Source organism: Manis pentadactyla, chromosome 1, assembly GCF_030020395.1.
Source record: "Manis pentadactyla isolate mManPen7 chromosome 1, mManPen7.hap1, whole genome shotgun sequence".
Lineage (NCBI taxonomy): Eukaryota > Metazoa > Chordata > Mammalia > Pholidota > Manidae > Manis > Manis pentadactyla.
The window spans coordinates 116,940,172-116,966,801 of NC_080019.1; the positions used below are offsets into that span (position 1 = coordinate 116,940,172).

A 26,630-nucleotide genomic window follows, 5' to 3' on the forward strand; every position below is an offset into this window, starting at 1 on the left:
AAATGCCAAAGGTCAACTGTAATAATAGCAACTGTCCAGGGCTGCTGAAGGATTCATGAGATAATATGTCAAGTGTCTGCCATCCTGGGTGTACTTTGGGCTTGGAACTTCAGTACTATTGGTTTCCTTATTAACTGAAACCATTTTCTTCTGGTGAGGTGGGCATGGCTGTGGCTAAGAGAGTCACAGGTCAAGCAAGGTGACTGAGTACAGGGACTAAGAGCATGGTCTTCGGATTCAGACGGTTCTGGATTCAAGTCTTGTTGCTTCCACTTACTCGCAAAAGCCCTTACCCTCTTTAAGATTCAGCTTCCTTGTCAACAAAATGGAAATAACTACCAACCTTAGAGGATGATGGTGTGATTGAATGAACTATGATATCTACAGGTTTCCCAGAGTGCCTGGTGCATAGGAAGCCCCCAGAAGCGGTCAGGATGACTTCCTTCTCTTGCTCTCTCTCTCTGTACAGGTCTTTGCACCCAGTAGGTGCTTCATGTTCATTGATGATTTCAGTTCAAGTCTAAAATCATTTTCTTATTTATAAATTAACTATCTCCTATCTCCAATACACACACCACAAGCCCTGGCAGTGGGCACCAGTCTGCTATTGAATGCCACCTGTTTACCCTGCACTGGACAGTGATGAGTGGATGACAGAGGAAGGGACTGAAGGGGTGTCGACAGATCTGTCCCCGTAGAGCCCTGTCTGATTAGAAGAATAAGATTACCACATACAGCACCTGGAGGAGCATGCTGAAGAGTATTCACACAGGCCAGGTGCTTGTGGGAGTCCACACAGGTAGAGGACTCCACACTAGAGAGTCTGGGAAGCTACCTAGGCAGCAAGGGCCCATGCTGGGCCTGCCCTCAGATCCCTGAAGTGAAGGGAGGGAGTGACAAGTAGGGAGATTTGGTAGTGAGAATAACTAGTGAGTGATAAGATCTGTGCATCTGGCTCCAAAAGAGAATACCCAAACCTTCCACCTGTCAGCATGCTCCATTAAGCACCAAGTAGGTGTGGATATAAAGTGGTCTTTATGTATGTGTGGTGGTGAGGGAAGCGAATGTGAAAAACTCCAGAAAACCAGCCTTTGCCTTCTCAGAGGGAGGGACCACAGACCAAGAATGAAGGTTGAGCACCAGCCCTTATCTGGGACTGTTCAGAGTGTAGAACCCCTCTTTACCCTAGAGACTGATCTTCAGCCACACTGCTGTCTGTGTTATTTGGTGACCAAAGTCAAGGTCACAGTTGGGAGGAGGGAAAAGCGAAAGGTCCACCTTGATACTGGGCTGTCAGATAGATCTGTCTCTGCTAGTGCTGCCTCTGCCTGGCTTCAAAATAGACAGGAAATATCCACATCTCCCCTTCCATGGGAGCCCAGCACTGATGACAGTTTGACCTGAAATTCTCAAAAACCTGGATTGAAGCTGAGGCCCTGTCCCTTCCTCAGTAACTCTGGGCCACCATGGGGCAGCAAACCCCCTGTGTTTTGGAGGAGCCTGTGTTAAAATGCCCATGTGTTGACTCATCACCCATGTTTACCCTAGGCTGAACTGGCATTGCCCCCTCCCTCTCCAGGAAAGGCCTGGCCTCTCTCCTGTTCTGCCTAAGGCTGCCCTCCTGTGAATTTTCATATTTTTCAAGGCCTCTGTTAATGTTTATTGGTCCAGACCAGAATATAGAGGGATAATACACCTATATTCTTTAGATGCTTCCTAATGTTCCTAATGTTAATGTTAATGCCAGGTACTATAGAGAAATAGTGTTTTAAAAGGTTCCTTTCACGTAAACTGATCTTAATGGTTGTAGGGCAAGGGGTGAGGTGTACCTCTGAGGATAGACTTGATCCAAATCTTTCTTCTTTACATCTTATTTCCTTTTTTCTTTGTATGGTGACCCATTTGACCTTGGGCTTGGCCTGGGCAAGAGATCGATTTGATAGGTGAGAGAGGTAAACAGTCAGTCATCACCTCATGACCTTAAAGAGAGGCAGCTCGCTTCAGTGGTTCTGGTATTTAGGAAATGTCAAGGAACCCCGGCGCTGACATCCTCTTGCCCAGACTGGTAGAAGGGAGGTGGAAGGGGAGAACAAACAGCCCCAGGCAGCTCCCCCATGCAGGATTCCAGGAGGAAATTCTGTTTAAGACAACATTAGCAGACAGCATTGCTCTCACCAAAGACACAGTTAAACTGGGGTCTGAAGGAAGAGATGTAGGTCATGAGACCCTTATTATCAGGATTTAAGAGAAAATTCTTCCTCTTCGGTCTGTCAGTAAACTCTCCCTCCCATGTAGTTGGCATTGGGTCCTGCCCAGGACTCATAGCTCTGCGGTTCTGTCCAGGGGTCAGAGTGGGGGTGGGGATGGGGGTCATCTTTCTGATCTAACTGCTGCTTGTAGTCACCTGCTGAGTGCTAAGATGATGGGGAGGGAGGCTTGTATCTGTTTGATCTGGCAGCCAGGAAAATTCTGGTTTTGCATTGCTATTGTGATTTTTAAGCACTTGGGAGCCAGATTCTTCCAGATAAGCTTAGAGTGCCTTAATTCTGCCTAGTTGGGGGCAGTTGGGAGAAGTTTTTTAAAGCACCCTTTAGGTATGTAGCCAATCAGTGGAACCTGTTTTTAGGATACCAGCTGGGATCAGAAAGTTATTATTGCATTCGGGTAAGTTTCAGGCCATACAAACCAGAATTCCTTGCCCAGGGTCTCCAGAGATTCACCAGACACTGAATATTTCAAAAAGCCAGATGGGAGAAGCACATTTATCCCAGCAAACCTGCAGAGGCCAAGGAAATCATCAAGTTTCTTTGTGTCATGCTGAACTTCTATCAACTGATAATATAACTGATAACAATGACAATATCATGCTGGTCAGAACCTCTTATTGGCAGGAATATCTTTGTTCGCTTGATAACAAATAAGAACTCAAATTCTTAATTAAATTTGGCTGACAATATCTTTCAAAACCTGGGGATCATAGCAGGAGGAAACAAATACAAGAGGTACTTCATGTGAAAGAATTTAAGAAATGTTGGCTGTGACTAAATTAAGGGGGACATCTGTTATTTCACTGTGCAAAAGAAGTGTGGGGGTGAGGAGAGAACTGTGTGGACGATGACACATCTATAGCTGAGCATTCTGCTGATGTTCTCAGGCCAGTAGAAACAAATATTAGGGAAGTCTTAAGCAGCTCTATTGAGTGTAATGCTAGCTACTGTAACAAATAGACTCACTTCTTGATCACCTTGGCCCAGAAGTGACATGTTATTTTTGCTTACATTTCAGTGCTCATAACTAGTCAAATAGTCCCAACCTAGTTGCAGGGTGTGTGCGTGTGTGTGTTTGTGCATGCACATGTGCATAAGAACACTTACTGGAAAATGTAATCCCTGGCTGGGCCGCCACTTTCAGCCACAACTCTATGTAGCAGGAAGAGCACATTTCTGGTGGGGCAGCCAGCCATTCCTGACATGAGGAAACAGAAAGAGGAGTCATTACAGGATCAAATGGATCTCCCAAATTAAGAGTCCATGATCTTAGAGAGGAGCCCATCAAGGTGGAGTTGTCAGGAAGTCAGGATATATATAGACTGCCTCTTGGAGGCATTGTTAGTTGAGGTACCGTCTGGGGTGACAGGGTGTTAAGGTCTCTAGGGACAGAAATTTTGGGTCCAAAGGTACATACGAGGAGAGGTTTGTACACAGAGAGGTTTGTACACAGAGAGGTTAAGGAAATGGTGATCAGTGCAGAGTAAAGAGGTGTCACCAGAAGGTCCAAGATGGAGACCAGCAGCCGGGAAAGCAGACAGGCTCCCAGGAGCTCTTTGAAGGGCCCTGAGCAGAGGTACATCTGCTGGAATGCACGAGCAGCTCTAGGTCTGTAGAATAATCTGGCTTACTTCCTAGTTTGACCATGTACAATGACATCTTGGGCCAAGGGCTGGAACTCTTGGAGCCTCAGTTTCTTTTTTTATAAAGGAGAATTGATAATACCCCACCCCATAGTGTGGTGGTAAGGATTAAATCTGACCACATATATAAAATGCTAGCACCCAGTAAGAGCTCAGTAAATGGGCTCGTGGGCCTTTCTCACCTGGATTGTTGTAACAGCCTCTTGAAAGGTCTTCCTTTCTTTTCACCTCCCCTAACCTGCCACCTGTCACGGTTGATTGTCAGTGCAGCAGCCAGAATGATTGCTTTCAAACATAAGTCAGCCAAGTCTTATTCAGAGTGAAACCTACAACCCTTACACTCGTCTAAGGTTCTGCACAGTCTGTCTTCTAACACTTCTCTGACTTCATCTCATGACCCTTCTCACCCACTCTGTTCCAGGCCTCCATGCTCTTCTGACATAGATTCAGCATGCCCCTGCCTAGTGGTTTTGCTGTTCCCTCAACCTGGAACTCTCTCCCTTCAGAAATCCACGACCCCTCTTTCACTTCCCTCCAGTCTTTGCTCAAATACCTTCTCAGTGAGGCTTCCTTTGACTATCCAGTTTAAAATTGATCTCCATCCTCTCTCCACATATACCCTGCAGTCCCTATCCACCTTCCTTGCACCACATACGTATTTATTTTGTGTTACTCTTTACTTACTACTACACTGAAAGGCATGTTCTGGGGAGGTGGTGGGGTTAGGGGTCTGGCTGGTTTCTACAGTGCTGTATCTCCAGTTTGGTTCAGAGCAGACTAAGCATTTGCTGAATGAATGTACCTATTTATGAGTATTGATGTAAGCTGTTCCGACAGGCTCTGGGACTATCACTTGGTGGAGGAGCTCAGGCCTATCTGTTCACTTCCTTCACCCCAAACTCCCTCAGACACTCAGGACTTAGATCCTGTTAGATATTAAAAAATTGGGAGAGCCATTGAATGTGAGACTACTGAATGTCAACAAGCCTTGACACTTAGCGCTCAGTTTATGGAAAACACAGAGCAAAGAGAGGTAACGCCGGGAGGAGGTTGCCAGCCGGATTCAGCACAGGGCGCCTTCTACAGGACAAGCGACTTGGCTTCTTCAGCAAATATGTGTCATGAGAAAGAAAAATGAGGAGTGGGGAACTGTTGTATATGAAAAGAGAGTGCTGAGTGCCATCTCACCCGAGCAAAATGTGCCCACCTCGTTTGGGTCCTCAGTCAAAGAATTTAGTGTAGAAGATATTTTTGAGAGAATTAGTAAAAATTTTGAAAGTTTATGGATATTAGATGATGATGGCATAGTAGTTATATATATATTTACCTTAATATATACATAATATGTTTTTTTCCCTCAGATATTCTTTGGCAGAACCCAATGTGTATGTGTGTGTGTGTGTGTGTGTGTGTGTGTGTGTGTGTGTGTGTGTGTGTATCATACTATAGAGAATTAAACTCCATACAAAATGTTTTGAGAGCCTGTGTTCTCAGTTACCAAGGAAGGTACATAGCTGATACCATTCCAGTTGCCAGGAAAGTTAAGTTAATTCATTATATAAATGGATATCTTAGGACATTAGGGCTTAATTTTCTCATGGACCTCTAGCTGAGAAGAGCTGGTAGGGGGGAATGGATATGAATGTTGGCATTTGCTCTAAATTACTCCAGGAGAAAAAGGGGGTGGGGAATAGATAAAACAAGTTTGGCAAAATGTGGGTACTCTTTGGAGCTGGGTTATGAAAACAGGGAGGTTCATTATGTTATTTCCTATGCCTTTTTGTCTGTGTGAAAACTTCCATAATACCAACAATTTTTTTTTTAAAGGTTAGGATGAGGTGAAACACTTCTTCCTGAGGAGGAGAGGGGCCTAGTTTCTTTTCTCTCTACTTTTATGTTGGGTGTGGGTTAGGGTGTGGAGGAACAAGGGGTGGTCTGTCCTTGGGAGGGGTGCAGTTTCAACCCTCCTTCTAGGCCCGCTTTGCTCCTTCCTCCTGGGCTCACCCTGGCTGATGGACTGGAGAGCAGAGTTGTCTCTGGTGTGGTAAGATCAGGCGAGAGCCCACTGGGGGTTCTACTCACTGCTGGGCAGTGGGCACCAGACAGAAAGGGAGCTGATGAGGTGTCAAATGCTTGCTTCCTGCCAGGCACCTTGATCAGGAAGGCAGATGCTTCTGCAAAGATGCACCTTTTGAAGGCACAAGGTTGGAGACAGTCCCAATGGCCTGTGATTTCCCTTTGCCATGGCTCCATGAATCCTGAGTTCAGAGTTCTCCTTACCTGTTCCCAGTCAGAAACTGTGGAGCACCTGCCTTATCTGTTGGGGGTGGGAACTCACCCCACGCCCCCAATCCCCATGCCATCAAATGGTGTTCTCCCTCTTTTAGAAAACCTCAGGGAAATGTACTCACATATTTGTGAGGACATCGTAATCTCCATCAGTGCCTGCCTGTCTGGGAAGAGATTTCATCTCTGATCGGACACCCTTTTGCAGCGTGGGATGGAACAGTTGAGGCCAGCAGAGATGAAAAACCCTTATCTTTAGGGCTGTGGTCTGGGCAGGATTCATCCTATCCACCTGAGCAGGCAGCTAGGCTTATCCTCAGGTAAACACTTGCAAATATAGCCACTTGCCCTTTATAAATCTCTCATGGCTTCCTTTTACTGGTTTCTCACCTCTGCCAACTGCAAGCTGATTTCCTGCTGCTTATCATGTTTCTGACTTTTGCTGCCCTTTTAAGCAAAATCGTGACTTGTGAGAAATTTGTTGACGTAATTGTTAGTGTTTTGACCTGAGCTGGCCCCTGCTGCTAGAGTTCAGTGACTGGGAATTGGGCCGTTGAGAAGGCAGCCTGGACCAGCTCAGCAGGGGGCTGTTGGAGGCAGGTGATGGTGGTACCTGCCTTAGGCACTACTGTTAGCACAGAAATTAAATAAACTTCACCGAATTACTGGAGCTTTTCCATGTGTAAGGTACTTAGCACATGGTGAAAGCTCAGTAGTTATTAGCCAAAACAAAGTAATAAAGTCTGTCACTAAATTGTCACTACAATCCTGCTGGGGCAAATTATAAAGTATTATTATCCATGTGTTATAGATGAAGACACAAGGCTTCCAGCAGTTGATAAACTGGCCAAACATCATGTAACTGACAGATAGAAAATCCAGGATTTGAATCTGGGCTTTTGAAGTAACAGAGCCTGAACTCTTTCTCCAAAGCCAGGGCTTCTCAGACTATCAGGGGTGAACTGGTTTTTTATTGGGCTCTCACATTTTAGTAGTTTCTAAAAGACAATGAAAAGAAATTATTAGAATAATGAAATAAAAATACAGCATTTGGAATATAAGCCCTATTTTAACTTATTAGATTCAAGAGGTATAACATTACTCTTTCAAGGTACTAGAAGAATTGATTATACTCAATTTCTATACTTTTCTCATTCTGGGTCATTCTGGATAAAGTTTTCTCAGACTTGTACTTGTCTGCAGATCTCACTTTGAGTGAGTGATATTGTCCTAAGCTACCTGTTTCTCAGAGCATGGTGTATGGATGGGAGGGACCACTTGCATCAGTCACCTGGGGTGCTTGTCAGATGCAGCTTTCTGAGCCCTCCCAGACTGCTGAGGTGAGAAGGACTGAGGGCTAGAATTCAGCAATCTGCACTTTAACAGTAATTTTAATAATTGCTTGTTACAAGTCTGATCATCATTGTTCTCTGTAATGCTGCCTCCTCTGTAGAGATAATAGATGATAGGGTAAATAGGGAAATGAGTACCCTGTTTCATTCTATGTCCCCATTTCTGCTTCCTGTTTTTGTTTTGCTTTTTTTTTTTAGTTATTAAGGACTTCCTGTCCATAGAAACCCACTGAAGCACAGAATCTGCTTTCTGAACTCATTTTTAGTGCATGTTAACATCCATTTGTTGAGTGCAGACTACAGGCTGGGTAGCGGGGAGCAGACCAGAAAGTGCTTACAGCCAGTACAGAGGACACGTAGATAGAATGAACAGGACCTAGGGACACTTTGGAGATATTGAGAAGGAGTGACCAGGAAGGTGGAGAGAAAACAGGAGAATGTAGATTTTGGAAGTCAGAGGGAGGAAGTAACCCACCGGGTAAAATACCGCTGATGGGCTGCATACGATGAAGACCGAGTGCAACATGGAGATCGTGGAAGTCCTTGGTGACACAGACATGATCAGTTTCACTGATTGTGTGGGTTCAAGTGAAAGTGGGAAGAGGGAGATTGGGAACAGTGCCTGTGGATAGTTCTAGCAAGGAGTTTTACTGTAAAGGAAAGAGAGAGGGCAGGAGCTGGAAGGTGAAATGAGGTCAAAAGGTTTTGTGGAAGGGACAGGGAAATGGATTTATTTAGAATTCATGCTGTGGCTAAATACGTGACTTGTAAAGTCATGTTGTTGTTCAGTGAATTCCTTCAGTAAAACAGAAACAATTGTTTACCATAACTTTTTCCTGTAAGCTTTTAAACTCTCTCTACTCCCAAATGATATTGTCCCAGAAAAGTCTGAAAATCACCCTTGTTTCTTACATAGCTTAATTTGAAAAAAATGACACTGCATTTTTTCATATTTATTTTTTGGCTGAAGCATTTTAAAGTAGACTTTTCTCTAATGACTTCACATGCATAGTACTTTTTTAACATAATCACATATATAATCATAATTTAATAATACTATTATTATATTTAACAAAATGAACAATGATTTCTTAATATTCTATGATACCCCATTTATATTTAGATATCCTCTTTTGTCCCCAGTACTGCTTTGTTCAAACTAAGGTTCAAGCTAAGTCTACATATTGCATGTGATTATTAAGTCCTTTAAGCCATTTGGTTTTCCTGCTCACTGACTTATTGATTAAACTATTTCAGTTGTCCTGTAGAATGTCCTGCTTTCTGGATTTGTCTAGTAAGTTCTTTATGGTGTCATTTCACTTGTTCTTTCTCCTGTATTTCCTAAAAACTGCAATTGCATATGAAAATTTGATCATACACAGATTAAACATTTTGGACAATATTTTTTGATAGGTGGTGCTGTGTGCTTCAGATTGCCTCACTTCAGAGAGCACCTACTGTCTAGGAGTCCCACTGTTAGTGATGCTGAGACTGATCAGGCTCAGGTGGTGGTTGCCTCAATCAAAAGAGCTTTTTAAATTTTTTTTAAGACAAAAGAAATAATAGCATGTCTAAATACCGATGAGCATGATCTTTGAGACAGGGAGACTTACTGATGTGGAAGAAAAAGGGGAGATTTTCTAGAAGAGTGTCCCTACCTACACAAGAGTGTAGGATCAAATGGACTGATGTTGGATATTACAAGCATGGGACACAGCCAATTCATCCATAGTAACAAGATTTACATACTTTGGGTGTAAATGCAGGTAAGGTGGGTAGTTGTAGAACACAAGCATGCTTGCATAAGTTCTGTTCTGGTAACTTCCTTTTCTCCATGAATAAGTAGCAAGTTCATCAGGAGAGGGTGAGGATGAGGGGAGTTTTTCATGGAGAAAGTCCTCTAGGAGAATGGCAGGTTAATTGACCAGAAAAGTAGCATATGATTGCTGGGAAGCATTAAGGGGCTACTTGCAGTTAATGATTAATTAGCATCATTGTATGATTTTTCTCTAGCCATGTTCAGCGGCATGCTCGCAGGTGTGGACTAGGACAGAGTTAGATTTAACCAGGACTGGGGTTTTTCCAACCATGTGTGATGAGAGAGGTCAAATTAATGATTGACTGTGGAATTTAAGGTGGGTAGGAAGGGAAGTGAGGATATGAAGAGGTGAGAGACAGTAGGAAGGCAGTAGGATCAACACAGAAGATTGTTGGAGCTAGGCACTAATTGGACTAAGTTGCAAAGACAAGAGTGGTAATTAGAGGGGGGATGCCTAAAATCCAGGCTATGCAGGGGTATGGTTTGGAAATGATCAGCGACACGACTTTTGGAGTGAGGGACTGCGGTCACAATCATTGAACTGGAGATCAAAGAACTGAGAGACCAGGGGACTAGGATGATTCTCTAGGAGAATATTACAAGTGTGGGACAACAACTAAGAGTTGTGACAGAGAGAGTGCTGGAGAGCATTATAGTGAGCCAGGAGCTGACATGTTTGAGGAATGAAGAAAGGTGTCCTGGGTGGAGGAGAAGATGAGTGTGAACAGGCAGGTAGCAGGAAGTGTGGCCTGCACAGGGTTGATGAAGGATGAAAGGAGTTGTGCATGTGTGAAGTTCTCAGCCTGAGCATAGACTCACGTGTCAGTGGTTTTCATTCTGAGTCTATGCAGCTCCAGAGAGCAGAGCTTAAATCACTATTGTTGTTTTTTTGTTTGTTTAATCTTTTTTACCGGGAAGTTGATTTCTTTTCACTGTAAGAGCTTTTTCTAAGAGGCAGAGCTGCTCACACAGTATGTGTGACCTGGGGAGGTAGGAATTCCCTGACACTCAGTGTGTCCAACAGAGAAACTGGACTTGCTGTAAGGGGAATTCTAGCAGTTGAAGATGATGAGTGGGTGGGGATAATTTTAACAATTGAAGGACATGGGGAGTGAGGAAGGGTGGTATTAGCACTAGTTTCATATATTCATTCAAACATGTGTGAGCCCTTCCCAGTTACGGCCTAGCAGCTGGCTAGGTGCGGGGGCCAAAGATAAATCTTAATGGAACTCTCAGTATGGTTGGGACAGACCAGCAACGGGCAAATGTCACATGGTCTGACGAGAGCCAGAACAGGTATGGTGAAGCCATGTCAATCTCTGTGGGGTCAAGAAAGCCTTCAGAGTCCCAGGACACTTGGGCCTATATGGGAGGCTGAGTGGGTGAACAGGGTAGGAAAGGACATTTCCCTCAGAAGGAACTTTACATGCAGGACTACAAAGGCATGAAAGAGCATGGGGCATTTGGAATGCCACAGCTCAATTACTCTGGGCAAATTACTCAACTTCCCTGTCTCAGCGTCATCATTTGTAAAATGTGGATAGTAATGGTGTCCACAGAGTTAAGGATGGTGAGGAATAAATGAAGTGATGAATTTGTCTCAGGCCCCATTGCAGTCCTTTTGGGTGTATTATTTATTTGCTTATTTAAATAGTTCTGTGAGATAGGCTCTCATTATTATTCCCATTTTACAGAAAGAAGCTGAGTTTTAGGTGGTTGGGTTACTTGTCCAAAGTCACATAACTGGTGAGAGACAGTTTGGATTCTTGCCCAGATCAGTCTAATTCTAATGTTAATATATAGGACTGCTAAAGCTTTTCAACCAGGGAGTTGAGGACTCTGTTATCGTTTCTGCAGCTGGCTGCTATCTCATGAGCAGCCGTGACTATTTTTGGAAGGCCCTCATCATCAATAGTAGATCTAGATCAACTGTTGCACTACTTTTGTTTCAATTAGCTGACTTTTGGAAATCAAGAGCAGGGAGTGATTTTATCTCCTTAGAGGGCAAGTTGTTCCAAGCAGATGTAGTTGATGAAAGGGAGGAAGATCTGGGTTAGCTGCATGCCTGTGATATCTATGCACTCAACCCAAACAAAAGTCTCAGGTCCCAGGAGCTTATGCACTGGGGCGATGGCAGTGCACCAGCATTCATAGGCAAGAGGTGTCATCCAAGGGGCAGGTCACTCCCCACAGAGTTCCCTGTGAGGGTGCCGAGAAAGAATCTTTTCCATCAGTGATGTCTGAGGTAAGCACTGACTTCTTAAGAGCTGGCAACCCTCCCCCCATTCATTTGTTTGTTCACTTATTCATTCATTCATTTGACAGACAGTTATTGAGTGCTTACTATTTGCTGGATACTCATCGAGGCACTGAAGGTAGTAGTGAAGAAGGCTGAGAAGGTTCCCACTTACCGAGTTTACATTCTTAGGAGGAGGACACAGACAGCAATCAAATAATAATATGACTGCATGCATAACTACTAAATCTATGCCACGGAGAAACTTACATGACATGAAAAGAGGGAAAGCAATCAGAGACATCTTAGGGCTCTACTAGGAGGCTGCTCAGGAGCCAGTTCTTTGAACTGAAAATAGAGAGCCCTGAGTTTTTTGACAAAGAACAGAAAGGCACATCTCACTGTTGCCCTTTCAGTCATGGCCAGGCCCTGCCTGCCTCCTGGTCATGGTCACAAAAAACTGGAATTCTCTCAATCAGAACTCTATGCCTTCAGGGGAGGATTTCTTTGTAGTTGGTAGGAGGAAGCCAGTTACTGGCCACTGTGGCTTCCTCTTAGTTCCAAAATGCTGCACCTCTAGGACAGGCTTTGGGTCAGCTCAACATTGTGTATCAAGTTGATAAATAAGACTGAAGTATATTTTCAGTACTGTCCCCAACAGTTTGGCCTTAATTACTCAATGTTAAGAATAATAAAGGAAGTCAAACTGAAAGATGAGAATTCATCTCTCATCTTATACCAGTTTGTTCATCAGATGTTTTCAGGTCTCAACCATATACATTTTTTCTAGATATTTGGACATCTGTAACTTCAAGTCACAATGTAGGCATAGATAACATTCGCTGTTTCACTGTTTTTGTTATAATATTGTAAGCATTTTCTTTTCTATTGCTACATAAATTCACACACAATTATATATATTTTTTATCAAGTGGATATATTATTTTATATATACAGTTTAACTCTTTCCCTATTGCTGGAAGCTTAGTTGTTAGCCTTAGATTTTCATAATTTTGAAATTGAAACCTACTTTTATCTTGCATGTGCGTACTGCTTTATAGAACTCATGCTTTAGCCCATTAATCCTCTTTGAATCCTCACCACAACTGTGGAAGGGGAGTCATTTACATGTGAGGAAACCAAAATATATCATCCTTTTTTCCTTTGAATTATTTGCTCAGTTATATTTCCTAGACATATGATAACTTGGTTAACCGTCATGAGCTTTAATTCTGTGACCTGATTACTTTCTGAAAAAGGTTGAATTGATTTCTGCTGCTCCCTTGAAATATACCAAGCCCATCATAGTCTGTCCAGTGGTGATCATTTTGAAAGGTGTTAAAAATTCTATCAATTAGCAACTTAATATTTCAATTGTCCCTTTTGGGTTTCTCAAGATGGATCATACTTTCATCTGCTTGTTAATTGTACTTTATATTTTGTGACTTGTTCATTTGTGTGCATTGCCTGTTTATTTTGGGAGGTTTTACCGATGTTTACCCATTGCATACCTTGACTCATTTTCCTTTTATTACAGTATTTTTCATTGTATAGAAGTTGAAATTTTCATGCAACTGACTTGATTTAGTTTTCCCTTTTTTTCTACATTCAATCAGAAAGAAAGAGCTGACAAATATAGAATTCTATTTTTAATCTTTTAAAAATTCAATTATTATTATTATTTTTCCAATTAAGAGTAACGCTTGTACATTTTAGAGATTTGAGAATATATAAAAAATTATAAAAACTGAAAACACTCATTATTCTACTATCCAGGGCATATACATTTTAGTCCTTTCTCTTTTGCATCTGTGTGTATTTTAAAGTATATTTTTTCTGGATTTGAATAGTATATTATATAAGGTTTTATAACTTTTTTTTTCCAGTTAACATTATCCTGATTGAACTTTCACATATCAATAAATATTATTTGATAATAAGTTATTTTTAAAAATCTGTCTAGAGGTTATTTTGGGATGAACTGAATCTTTTCGCCCCAAATTACTATTTGTGTATCCCTAAACCAATCACTAAACAATTCTTCCTTCCCAGATTGATCTGTGGTGCCTGTTTTATCTTTCTAGCATGGTCTTTTCTAGTATCAGTCAATTTCTAGGCTCTGTGCTGTTCACAGTCCCAGAGGCCTGCACCTGTAATAGGGTCTTGTCTCTTTCTGATCCCTCCAGGTTTCCTGGATTGAGCCATGGCCATTGCTGGAGACTAGCAGAAGAGCCTATCCATTCTGTTAATCTTTAATCCTGCCCCTGCCCCCTGCTGGAAAACAGCTCTCACCTCCTCTTTTTTTTTTTTTTTTCTTTGCAGATGTTTTTTGATTATCCTGAGAAAAATGAGCCTTGGCCACCAGACCTAATTGAGCAAACATCTCTCCCATGGAGAGTAGTTCTGGTTCCTGAGAGCCTGGAGGGCCTGCAGCCCCAGGAGAACTAGTCCAAAGCAGGTAAGGAACACCTGGAGGTATGGGAATGGAGGTGAAAAAAGGATACTTTCCCAAATAAAAAATGATGAGGTGGAGTATGCTGGTGAAGAGTCACAGGGTCTCAGTGTCTGGCTACAACTTTACTGTTTTCTTCTTTTTTTTCAGTTCTGATTCAGTGAGGGGTGGGGGTAGGTTGTTTGTGTATTCTGTTAACTGTAAACATAAGATCTGAAGTTATTCTATAATTCAGTCCATCTTTTTGGAGCACCTATTATGTGCCAAGCCCTGCATTTGCTACTGGGCAAGTAGGAGACCAGGTATGGAGCCCTCCTTTGGCTGGGATTTTCTTTCTATTGGTCCAATGTTGGCTTGCTGTCTGTAGGTGATAATGTGAGTTGTTACTATATTCTTCTAGAAGCCTGATGGGGGTCTTAAGGATTCACTGGTATAGTCTCATCAATTTACTCTGTTCTAGGCACTGTGCTGGACACAGGGGTTTCAGAAATGAGCCAGGAGGTGTTCCCCTCTAGAAGAGAGTCAGCATGAAAACAAGCATTACTAAACACTGGATGCAAGTATTGGGGAGCAAAAATAGTACTCAAGAGGAGGCGGGCTCCACAAGAGGTCTAAAGCAGGAAGGGAATGCTGTCTAGTTGCAGGGTAATGGACTGTGCAGCCATGAAAAGGTCTGAAGGCTTAAAAAGTTAGTCTGGGGGGTGTGATTGGAAAATTCAAAGCTTGGTGTGTTTTTCCAAAGAATCTGGGGAGAAAAATGTACTACTCCTTTCCTTCAGTTTGGGCTACTTAGATGAAACTTCTTCAGTCTCTGTCTTTTTTGAAAAGTTTGGGAGATGAAAAAGGGTCTGGGAGCTCTAAGTGCCTAGGCCCAGAAGCTCCAGCCAGCTGTTGGGCTTGGAGTCCAACATAGAGGAATGAGAGACCTCGGCTGAGAGGCCTCAGGTAAGTGCCTTGGGGCCATGACAGAAACAGTCCGAAGGCTGAGGCTGTCTTAAACTTGCAGGACTGTTGTGCCTGGTTGTTTGGGGGAAGCCTTCTTTCCTGGGGGAGACAGCCTTGGAGAAGGAAGTTTAGGCATGAAGCTGGACCCCAGCTGCTTCTGAGCCTCAGCTCGCTAGACAGGGAATCAGGTCCCGCCTCCCAACCTCTCATCTCATTTCTCTCATACTCATGGAAGATAAGTCCCGACTCCACCATTTCCAAATCACTCATGCAACCTTGTAAATTACTTACACTTATAAAACCTTAGTTTCTTAAGATATAAATGGAGCTAGTAAAGTTTGCTCTGTTTATCATACAGGTTATACTGGGTCTCATAAACCTAGTAACTGTGAAAGGGCTGCCTGAGGGCTAAAACAGTGCCTGGTAATGGCCAGTGCTGATGTGAGGGTGGTTTTTCTGTGATTGTCTGGCAGATTGAGTTGTCTCTCTCGGGACCCTGGTTTCTAAGTTCTGTTTGGTTAACACTGACTTTTCACTGCCCTTGATTACAGCTGTTTGTCCTTTAGTGCAAAGACCATGAATTTTTAGAGTCAGACAGACCTGAGTTGGAATCCTGGTGCAAGTACTGATTAGCTATTGCCTTCAGCTAATGTAACCTTTGTATACCTACCTCAGTTTCTTCATTTTTCTCAAGTGGAGCTGTTAATACCTACCCCATAGAGTGTAGTAAGATTAAATGAGATGTTGCAAGTTAAGTACATGCCTACCATGTAGCGGGCACTTCTTAAGTGCTACTTTCCCTTCTCTCGTTCTTCTTCAGCAGTCATAGAGTCATGACATTATCTGTGTTGGGTGTCTGAGGAAATTGAATGCCTTGGTTTTCTGATTGTGCAACAATACCCCTGCCCCATTTTATGATCACATGTTTGACTTCTCCCAGCTATGTGTACATTTCATCACTTCTTAAACATCCAAGCCCAAGGCAGGAACCTTTCCTCTCTTGAGCCACTGGTTCCTGAGGTCTGGGTGAAGTGCTGCTTGGTCACCATTGCCAGTGGATTTCAAGAATGGTCTGAATGTCACTTAAATCAGAGTCTTAGGTGAAGGGCCTGAAGCTCAGGTTGATGAGTCATGGCCAGTGTCACAGTCTGCTACCTTTCACATCCCATGTTGCTGTGACACATGACCCGCAAGCTGACGACCTGCTCTCTACTCTGTTCAGAACACCTCCTGTGCCTTTACACTGACCAGGTTCAAAGCCCATGGATGCCATCTTCATTGGTTCTCCTGGCACATCATGAGTAAGAGAGGGGAGAGATGATTACTCTACCTAGGTATAGGGAGGTTAAGTGACTTGCCCAAGGTCACCAAGAATGGGGAGAGAGCCCAGGCTTCGTGCATACACAGTTCAGCGTGCCTACCACCTTATCCCTGATAACCTTAGCAGTGGGCTGCACAGGAAAGGACTGTAGATCCCTAGTGGGTTAGCAAAACCCCAGGGATTATTGCTTAGACTCATTACAGTAAATGAACTCAGTTATTTTGGAAAGAATTTAATGTTTTCCAAAAGATACAGACATTGTTTGAGTTCAAAGTGCTTCCATTTTCCATTCAGTTACACAATAAATTCTGGGAAAACAAAGTAGGTCTTTACCCAGATATAAAGGGGAGTAATCAGCTGTTTATTCAGTGTCCATTTTCCAGAACTTCCACAGGTCTGTGCCTAATGAAACAGACATAGATTATGGAATCAAGTGAACTTAGATTTGAATCTCAGTGCTTCCATTTACTCAGCTCTGTGGTCCTAGGCACTTCTGCCAACCTCTCAGAGTCTTGAGTTGCTAATCTACAAGTAATGGAGATATAACATCTCTATCGCTAGTGATAGTCAGGGCCTCTCTGCACAGCTCAGGAGATTATCTTCATATTAGACTATTTTATACATGGTACTCACTGGAATTGTGCATCACAGTGGCCTTGGTTTATCGTGAAATTAAATGAAACAATATCTTATGTGCTTAATGCATCTTTGTTTTGTTTCCTTAATTGGACTCATGTCTGCTCCGTTACCCATATTTTCTATCCTTTACCATGAGGCAAGTCAGCTTCCTGCCGCCTGACAGAACTCAGGCAGGGAGCTCCACTAAACTGAGTGTTGGCAGTCTTCTCACACAGGAGGCCCACACCATGGCCCATGGAGAGTGTGTCACAAATCTATGGCAGTGCCTATGGAGAGAGGTCTCTTTCTGGCAATTTAAAAAGGATACTGGGCCCCTGAGGATTTTGGGAGGGAGTTGGGGTTCTTGAACAGATAGTGGAAGTTCACAGGTAATTAACAGACAGTGGGAGGCCCTAGGGACCGAATGACGCATAAGATGTGGCCTCCTGACTTCAAGAAGCTCTGAGTGCAGTCAGGGAGCCGGAACAAGACAAGACAAAGCTAAGAGTCGGGTGTAAAAAGGAACTGTGGAAGAATTCATACAGTGTTCGTGGCTCAGAGAGAAATGAGGGCATGTCTGAGGACTGTTCTCTACATGCAAATCCCAGATTCTCTACATTCAAAACCCAGAGTGAATATTTTTCTTCAAATTTTTGCTGAAGGTTGCAGACCTGGTGGAAGGCAGATGGGGACTGGAGTCTCAGGCTCGTTACTCACAATCTATTGCTCTGCCCATCACCCCACTACTCGCTAGTCACTACTTTTTTATTTTCTTTACATCATTTTTTGTCTTATGTCACTTTTTTTTCAGGCTTGTTTTCCTGCTCAGAACAGAGTGGTTTCCTTGAATGCATCTTTCATTATGATTCACACCAACCTGAAGAAAAAATTCAGCTGCTGTGTGCTGGCCTTTCTCCTGTTTGCTGTCATCTGTGTGTGGAAGGAGAAGAAGAAAGGAAGCTACTATGATTCCCTAAAATTGCAGACCAAGGAATTCCAGGTACTGAGGGGTCTGGAGAAGCTGGCCATGGGGTCTGGTTCCCAGTCTGCATCTTCAAGCAGCACCCAGGCCCCTCACAGGGGCACCCAGGCCTTCAGCAGTCCCAGGGGCCTAGCCAAGGCCAAACCAGAGGCCTCTTTCCAGGTATGGAACAAGGACAGCTCTTCCAAAAACCTTATCCCCCGGCTGCAGAAGATCTGGAAGAATTATCTGAACATGAACAAGTACAAAGTGTCCTACAAGGGGCCGGGGCCAGGTGTCAAGTTCAGCGCAGAGGACCTGTACTGCCACCTCCGGGACCACGTGAACGTATCCATGGTAGAGGCCACAGATTTTCCCTTCAACACCTCTGAATGGGAGGGTTACCTGCCCAAGGAGAACATTAGGACCAAGGCTGGGCCATGGGGCAGGTGTGCGGTCGTCTCATCAGCAGGAGCTCTGAAGTCCTCCCAGCTGGGCCGAGAAATAGGTGGGTTCTGGGGTGTTAGGATCGTTAAATAGCCAGTGTTCTGGAGTAGCTGGGCATATAGACGGGACTGGTGATGGAGACCTGCATTTGGCTCCGTGGACTAGCAGAGTGGCCCTAGGTCAGTGTTTTATCCCTTGTCAGCAATTCAGAGATGCCATGGAGACAGCTGAAAGGATGGGGTGCAGGCCCCCAGCATCTTTATCAATTAGAATAGATTTACTTTTATGTTTTAAATATTAGTATTCTAAAGAAGATTTTACTTGATAAGAGAGTTCTTCTATCAATAAGTAAAACACTATAAAACACGATAATCAACACTTAAAAATAATTAAAGCACATAGATCTCTATCTTCAGTCTTGAAATTATATACTTTTGCTGATTAATTGAGGACTGATTATCTCTTTTGGCCTCAACTACCTAGGTATTTTTCAGCTTTTTTGTTTGGAAAAGAATTAATTAGAGCAGGAATTTTTAACTTGGGGGCTGTGGACCAACTCCAGGGGGTCATGAATCCCTAAAATGGCATACAAAAATATCTGTGGATTATGGGTGTATAATGTATGTGTGTTGTGTGAAGTTGGTATGTGCATTTTTTCAGAGAGAAAGTCCATCACTTTCAGGTGATCCTCAGAGGGGTCTGTGGCCCCCAAAATGTTAAAAGTCACTGGTCATAATATATCAATTTGTTTTTCTTGAAATCCTTTGCAATTAATAAAGATAGAAAGTTTATCCAAATTTGTAAACATACACAACACAGAGGGAGGGGTCTGCTTAAGGCTCCTTGGTTCTCTTATTTTGAGAGAATGTGTTTTCCATTATTGTGAAATGAATCAAGCTAAAGAAAGCAAAGCCAGGAAGCCCTGCTCCTCTGTCAGGCTCTGGAGCAGGTGAGGTCATATGTCTCCCTTTTTATTTCCTTCATATGACTGCCAGGAAAAATGGTCTGAAACCAAGTACAGGCTCACAAAAGAAGAAAAGTGGACTCAAGTTGATTTCTCTGGAGCAGAAAGAAGTGGTGAGATCACATGTGGTACCTACTAAGTAGGCAGCACTTTCTAATAAAAGCTGCCAAGGTAACCAGCCCCACCCCAACTTTTTTGCTTTTGCTTTTTTGGTTTCTTTTGGATCTTTGTTTTCTCAAAACTAAATGTGATTGATTTTTATTCATCTAGCAGGGAGCTAAATTTCTTTCTTTCTTTCCCATTTTTGCTCTGTAGCCATAATGTGTAGAATATCCCAGGTGTCCGCCGCTCCTCTTCTCACGGGTTTCTTTGTCTGCCTGGCTGGGGTGGTATTGAAGTTTAAGGCAGAAACTGATACTTCGATGAATTGGAACTATAATCTTTATTTTTATGTACTCCATAAAAGTTTGGATGTGATTTAAATAAACATTAACTAAAATAATCTTTTTCTATAGACTGCAGTTATAGTTTGAAATATGTATTTCCATGGGAGGACTTTGATCATGAGCTGCAACAAAAATTGCATGTTAGACTTCAAAGGTTCTGCCTTTTATAGGGTATTTCCTCTGGGAATTTAGTCTAACATTATAAGGAATTCAATCACTTATTCTTTTATTCTCATCGACTCATCAGCAATACAAAACAGGAACTTAGAACCCCAAGAGGAAAGGGAAGGGAAAGGCCCTTTGTTAAGGCCTCTGGGTACAGGCAGCATGCCAAGCCCACAGCCTTCCCACAACACCTGGAATTTGTCTAGTCTGTTCCCAACTATTGAACATATCAGATGGTTTCAAATTGTTTGCTCTGACAAACAGTACTGTTAAGAAAGTTTTTGTGCACATAATTTAAGTGACTACTTCTGCCCTTCAAAGGGGGAATATCCTCAACAGTGGGGCTAGAAGACCATGCTAAGATACATTTTTTTGTCTGTAGCAGAGTTGTTTACCAGGGGGATTTGTAGTAACATATTGTATCTCTAGCCAATCCAGTCCCAGTGACTCAGTCGTTTTCAGTGATTTTTGATACATATATATGTAATGTGTAAATTGCCTTGAATTTTCACTTTAAACAATAGTATATATTTTAAATTTTAACCAGTTGGAGTGATGTTCATTGTGCACCTGCTGTATCTCTCACATGATTGTTCTTTTAATCCTTTTAGTAATCCTATGAGGTGGGTACGATTATTATTCCCATTTTGTTGATGAGCTAAGTGTTAAGGCTCCAAGAATTTACAAAACTGGGTAATAGCAGCCTGGGACTTGAAACCAATCTGTTTGACTCAAAAGCTCCCATATTTAGCCCCTCTGCTTTTGCTGTAGCTTTATAATAAAATTTGGTATGATGAATCCCTTGTCAGATTAATTTAAAAAAACCTTGGTATTTTTGCTTACTTGTTCTCCTAGAGGAAAGAAGAGCATTCTCAGTTAAGGGAAAAGCATGAAGCAAACACTTCTTTGGGAAAAAGTGCAGTGTGTTTGGGCATCACAAATAACCCTGTTTGTCTGGGATGTGGGGCCTCATGGATAAAGAGGGCTGAGCAAAGAGGCCAGAAAGGTAGCCAGGGGTCAGCTCTTAGAGAATGCTGATGGTCCCAGTAAAGACTCTGGGTTTCATTCTCTGAACCACAGAGAACCATAGAAGGTTTCTGAGCAAGCAAGTGATAGGATCGTGTACATTTTAGAGAGAGTTCTCATTTTCCTAAGTCCTCTTTTCTTTGGGAACTGCTGTGTAATGTCCCTATTATTAGGGACTAGTGCACCATGCATGTGAGAAGTGCTGGGCCTGGTAGTGGTGTGGAAGGAAAAGGTCTTACTTTAGAGAGGCAGAACTTGGTGTCTCCCCAGAAGTGACCTTGAGTGAGAGGCAGGGGGCAGAGTTTGTAGCCTGGGAGCAGGCTGTGGCATATCACAAAGGAGTATGCTTCTGCAGAAGGACAGGTTCTGTCTTGGATATGCAGTCTGAAGTGTTTGCAGATTTGCTGGGTGTATGTCCATGCAGTTGGGTATTTGCTCCTGGAGAAGGGTAATGGTGGGAGATCAGACTGAAGAGTCATTTGTGTCGAGGTGATAGTTGTAGTCCAGGAAAGAGGACTAATGAGAAAACCTAGAAGGAAGTTTACATTTGAAGGACAGGGAAAGAACAGGGACAGGCAAAAAAAAAAATCAGAAGGGCCAGTGAGACGGGCTGGCAAGAACCAGGAGTGCACCAAGTGATGGAAGGCAAAGGGCATGGAGTGGATTTTTAGGAAGATGGAGTTCTTGGAACTGAGAAGACACATGTGGGTTAAGCAGCTCAGAGAGCATGATTATTTGTATAAGGAGTCAGCAAACTTCCTGTAAAGGGCTAGATAGTGACTATTTTTGGTTCAAGGCTGTACAGTGTCTCTTATAGCTACTTAATTCTGCTGTTGTAGTGCAAAAACAACCATAGACAATAATAGATGAATGGTCCTGGCTATGGTCCAATGAAACTTTATTCACAAAAACAGGGCTGGACTGGATTTGACCTGCAGACCATTGTTTGCCAACCCTGTTCTATATATCGAGTTTCCCTAACTAGAATCAGAATATAGTCTTCCATAAATGGTGATATGATTCATTAAGTTCATTTGAAAATACAGGAAATCCTTGGGCCAAACTGTCATAAAATGCATTTCATTATAACTTCCAGCTATTTAGTAGAGTCACAACACTGGAGTCAGTGGATGGTGATGTATTTATGAATTTACCAAGGAGCTGATTCTGTTGGATTTTCTAGTCATGCAGGCACATCATGTGTACATAATTGTGCATTTTTCTTCCTTTTCCAACTTGCATCATTTTCTGCTAATTCGAAGTTAAAGAGAAGTGGTGGCCCCTGTTTTCTGCAACCTTCCCACTTGTAAAGCTTGTTTGGTGGGGTTCTGATAGCTTAGATTTTTCCTGTTGATTTCCTTGAGGCCTATTTGAGTTCAAAAGTTCTTTAGCCTTCAATAGGAGAGGATAGTTTGGCAAACAAGGATCCTATTCCCTTTCTTTATGAGCCCAATTAGTGGCCTCTTTTAAAGTTTTCTTCTTGGACTGATTTTTTTTCTTAGAATCAAATCCAAAGTTCATACTTGGCCTCCATAGCCTGTGTGCTCTGGTTCCTGCCAATCTCTTTAACTGCATCTTTTATTTTCCTCTCCTCACTCACTTTCTCCAGCCTTCAGGGTCCACCCCCCGGGGCTGTGACACTGTTGTGTCCCCCTGCTGGGATGTTCTGCCCTGGAGCCTGCCCATGCCTGGCCATCTTTGGGTCTTAGCCCAGAGGCATACCTGAATCATCACTCTCTCTGAAGGGGTTTTCCTCAGGGTCTGTGTCACACAGCTCAGCTTATTTGTGTCATAGTATCAGTCATAATCTGTAATTAGCTTGAGTATAGCTTGTTGTGCTTACTTACTGTGTCTTTCCTTGCTATGGATTCTAAGAACTCTGAGGGCAAGGACCTTGCCTTTCTTACACACAGTCATTGTTTCCAGCACCTAGAAGTGTGCCCAGCAGACAGGAGGTGCTTAATCAGTATTTTTTGAATGAACAAAAAAAATTCTCCTGTCTTAATATTCAACACCAAGAATCTATCCTAACCCTGCTGTACTGGGTGTTCTCCCTTTGCCCCTCCAGATCCATTCTCTGCCCTTTTCAGTGTGACTCTGCCCTGGGAAATTGAGTCTGGAACTGTGTCAGCTGGGCTTCCATGCTCTCTGGCTTTTATTTGGGCCTGGACAACAGAAGCACTTAACCAAACAGATGAAGGAGAGTGAGGTCGGGGTATCTGTCCCCTCGGGTCTCTCCCTGCTGAGTAATCAACCACAGGCAGCTTCTTTCCCTTAAGTGAAAGTTCCAGCCCTTTCAAGCAGCCCTCTCTGTCTCTGAGTCCTGCTCTCTCCCTCTTCCCATCAGGCCTAGAAGTCGGGGAAAGAGGAAAGAGAGGTTAGGGTATTGATTCCTGTCTTGTTGGCTGGATGTTGGCAGTAGCTGTATTTTCCTAAAGGCCATGCACCTGACAGATGGCCTGTTACAGCTCAGGGTCTCTGCCCCTCTTGCCTCTCAGGTGTATGGGTAGTAATGGAAGCCAACCTGGGGTATTACCCCTTCCCTATTGATTTCCTTAAACTCTACCTACAACTTTGTAAATAGTCCTTTAATTTAACTTTCAATTACTTCATTTGTTTGTCATTCTTTTCTACTGGGACCCTCAGTTGAATAATTTTTTCACCTGTGAGCTGGGAAAGTTGACTAAGTGCTTTTTGATGGATATGCATTTCTAGTGTGATTCTACTGGTCACTCTTGAAATCAGTGACTGGTTCTGATAAAACATGCTGCAGTTTGAGTTGGGTAAGAGGTACCCTCTTGTCTATTTGCAGTTCAGTGTGCTTCCTCTGTAAGCTGATAAAGTTTGGACTATGCACATCTCATGTAACTTTCAAACCATTCTGATGAAATTTTCTCCTAGGATTAAGGATAGGGTTATTTTTGTGAGTGAGATGTCTAGGCTCCTTAGATTTAGTACATGTGTTAGAATTGCAATAAAGAGGGAGACTTTCATCCCTTAATTCTGTGGGTATTCTCTTTTCAGATCATCTTATATTGAGCCAAATGTCTCCCCCTTCCTCCTGATGCCACCTTTTTGGATGAAGAACCACCCAAAATAAACCCATGTAGAAGGAAATAGAAGATTAGAGGATTGGCCTGACATCCAAATCTTGTACAGATTTCAATAGTGAATCCTATACTTGCTTGATCAAGTAGGGTTGGGATGAGCTCTCATAGGATCATAGAGGCTCAGGGTTGCAATGGTTCTTAAAAGTTATCAGTTTCCTCCTCTGTAAAATTGACCATTGTGCCTGTGGGGAAACTTCTCCATCTTCCAAGCTCTGCTTAAACAGCAACAAGGACAAGGAACTATAGCCAGGGAGTGAGTAGATTTTTAAAAAGATGGTCTATTTGATCTTCCCTGGATTTAGGACATTGTTTCTGATGAAGAGTTCTTTATTTTAAATAGAAAATATGAGGTTTAGTTTAGCTCTGTGACCCCCTGTGCCATCTCTCCCACCACCCAGGTTTGTGATCCTTCTTGGGCCTCAGGTTTCTAAATGGAACCCTTAGCATGTTGTCTGGGATCCACGGTGAATCCCTCCCATTTGCTGAGCACTGCAAGCTTGTCAGAGTGCTGTGGGGTGCTTTGGGGGTTACACCGAGCTTATGGTGGTGTCTCATTTTTCTGACAGGCAGAAGTGTGACCTGCTGGTAATACCAAGAGAATACTCGTTTTGGCCCTTTGTTAACTGGAATAGTGATTCCAGTGTGAGTTGCACATCGGCCCTGTTCACTTTTCTACTGTGCCAAGGCTGATGTCACTGAACGGATTGCAAGAATGCCACAATACGGGCCTTGTTAGCTCTTGCAGGACACACAGGTGGTCATCTCTGTCCATCAACTTTCCTGATGCACTTTACAAATATGATAATTTTCCCCTGTGTACTGTAATGGGATAAAGATTGGGAAGTATTATTTTCTTGCCCATCCCCTTCCTCCTGCCCTCTTTTCCTGCATATTGTGGATGGAAAGCTGACTAAGTGAAGGTTTTGATGGAAACTCCAGACCTTCTCTCTTTTTGCAGAATGCTGTTGCTTATCACCTCTTTTCTGTTCCCCTGTGGTTTATAGATGATCATGACGCAGTCCTGAGGTTTAATGGGGCGCCCACAGCCAACTTCCAGCAAGATGTGGGCACAAAAACCACCGTTCGTCTGATGAACTCTCAGGTAAAATTCCTTTTGTACATAGATAGAGTAAGGGAAGGACCACAGAATGGGCTAAATAAAATAGAATGTATCTGCTTGGAGCACATCAAAGCTGCCAGCTTAATTAAGTCCTTTGACCTTCCTGAGTCCCAGATTCCTCTTTTGAGAAGGAAGACATTTTTTCCATGAACCAGCCTGGTGATGTGTTCATGAAAAAAACCTCTGCGCCAGTAGTCTGTGTTAATGGAGGTGTCCAGTGCTCAGAGAGAGAATGGAGTTCTGCTGTCCTTCAGCCACCGGGTCAGGTCCAGATTGTTGCATAAGGGACAACAGAGCAGAGAACATCTAGGGAGAGTGAGGAATGTGGTGAAAAGTAAATGAAGCAATGAACGTGGGCATGATTTGTAAGCTGTAAAATATTATACAAGTATTATGAGACATCATCACCGTGTGGTTCTGTGTGATACAGTATCAGAATTCAGGTAATACCTCATGAATTCCCCTAGATAATTAGTTTCCTGAACTAATTCCAGGTAGCATCTGATTTCTCAGTACTAATGGGAACTTGAGAAAAACTTTGTCACCAAATTCTGTTAATAGATTAAGTTAGTGGGAGAAACTGTACACATAGATCAAAAATAGCATGATAGGACTGCAAACCCATTCATCTCACCCAAGACCTCCAATGTTTGTCATTTCTGAGTTCAAAAGTAAGCCTTTTTTAAAAAACTTTTTTTTTTAATGTTATTATGTGTTGTTATTATGTGTTTTTCTATCTGTGTTTAAACTCTGTACACTTTCTGAGGACTTATGGGCGTGGGGTGAGTCCCGGAAATGACTGGATGTGCCCTTTCCACACAGTCTGCAGTTCCCCTCTCCTCTGCTAGGGCTCCACTTCTGTGTTTCTCTCTGACAGGGATCTCTTCACGGCCTGACGTTCAGGAACTCACCAGCTGGGTACAAGCTGCTTCCTGCATGGCCTTCCTTCCGTTGGAAGCCCATAGTCACAAGAAGCTTTTTGGGTTGGGACAGGGGTTGCAAAACTAAACTTCTTTGCAAGTGGCCACCATCTCTTGTTTTCTGTTCTTCCTCTAGGACTGTTATGATGTTGAGGAGGAGGGTGTCACCTTCTGTCACTGTAAAATCCTCCAGCAGCCCCTGTGTGCTTCCAATACCAGTTGATTGTTCAACCTTATATTTTGGGTTTATAACATGATTTATATATATATATATATATTATAGCTTATATGTATATGTAAAAGAGGGCAAATTAAAAGAAATAGATTGGTCAGCAAGAGACTCTCTGTTACAAGTGGCACTAGAGATAGACTTTGAAAGATGGGATTTCAAAGAGGATTTGGAAAAATAATACTGGGTGGGAGGCATTCCAGAGCTGGGGTTGGCAGGACAGAGAAGCATAGGAAATGAGGGAGGTATTCACACAGGCCTGGCTGGCATGGGGTGTGGTGTGGATTTGAGTTGCCCTGTAGA

The 26,630-nt window shown here is 42.9% G+C and overlaps 1 protein-coding gene across 2 annotated transcripts in view; it reads left to right on the plus strand.

The window, feature by feature from the left end:
* Nucleotides 1-26,630, plus strand: part of ST6GAL1 (ST6 beta-galactoside alpha-2,6-sialyltransferase 1) — a 113,947-nt gene that overhangs the window by 68,454 nt on the left and 18,863 nt on the right. Inside the window, exons 3-6 of one of the 2 annotated variants that reach the window (XM_057500985.1) lie at nt 13,926-14,061; nt 17,751-18,408; nt 25,063-25,160; nt 26,056-26,370. In XM_057500985.1, coding sequence (XP_057356968.1) covers nt 17,802-18,408; nt 25,063-25,160; nt 26,056-26,355 — 1,005 coding nt within the window. In that variant the 5' untranslated portion in view covers nt 13,926-14,061; nt 17,751-17,801 and the 3' untranslated portion in view covers nt 26,356-26,370. Of the gene's footprint in view, nt 1-13,925; nt 14,062-17,750; nt 18,409-25,062; nt 25,161-26,055; nt 26,371-26,630 lie in introns of those variants that run through there. The other variant, XM_057500983.1, reaches the window with a different exon arrangement.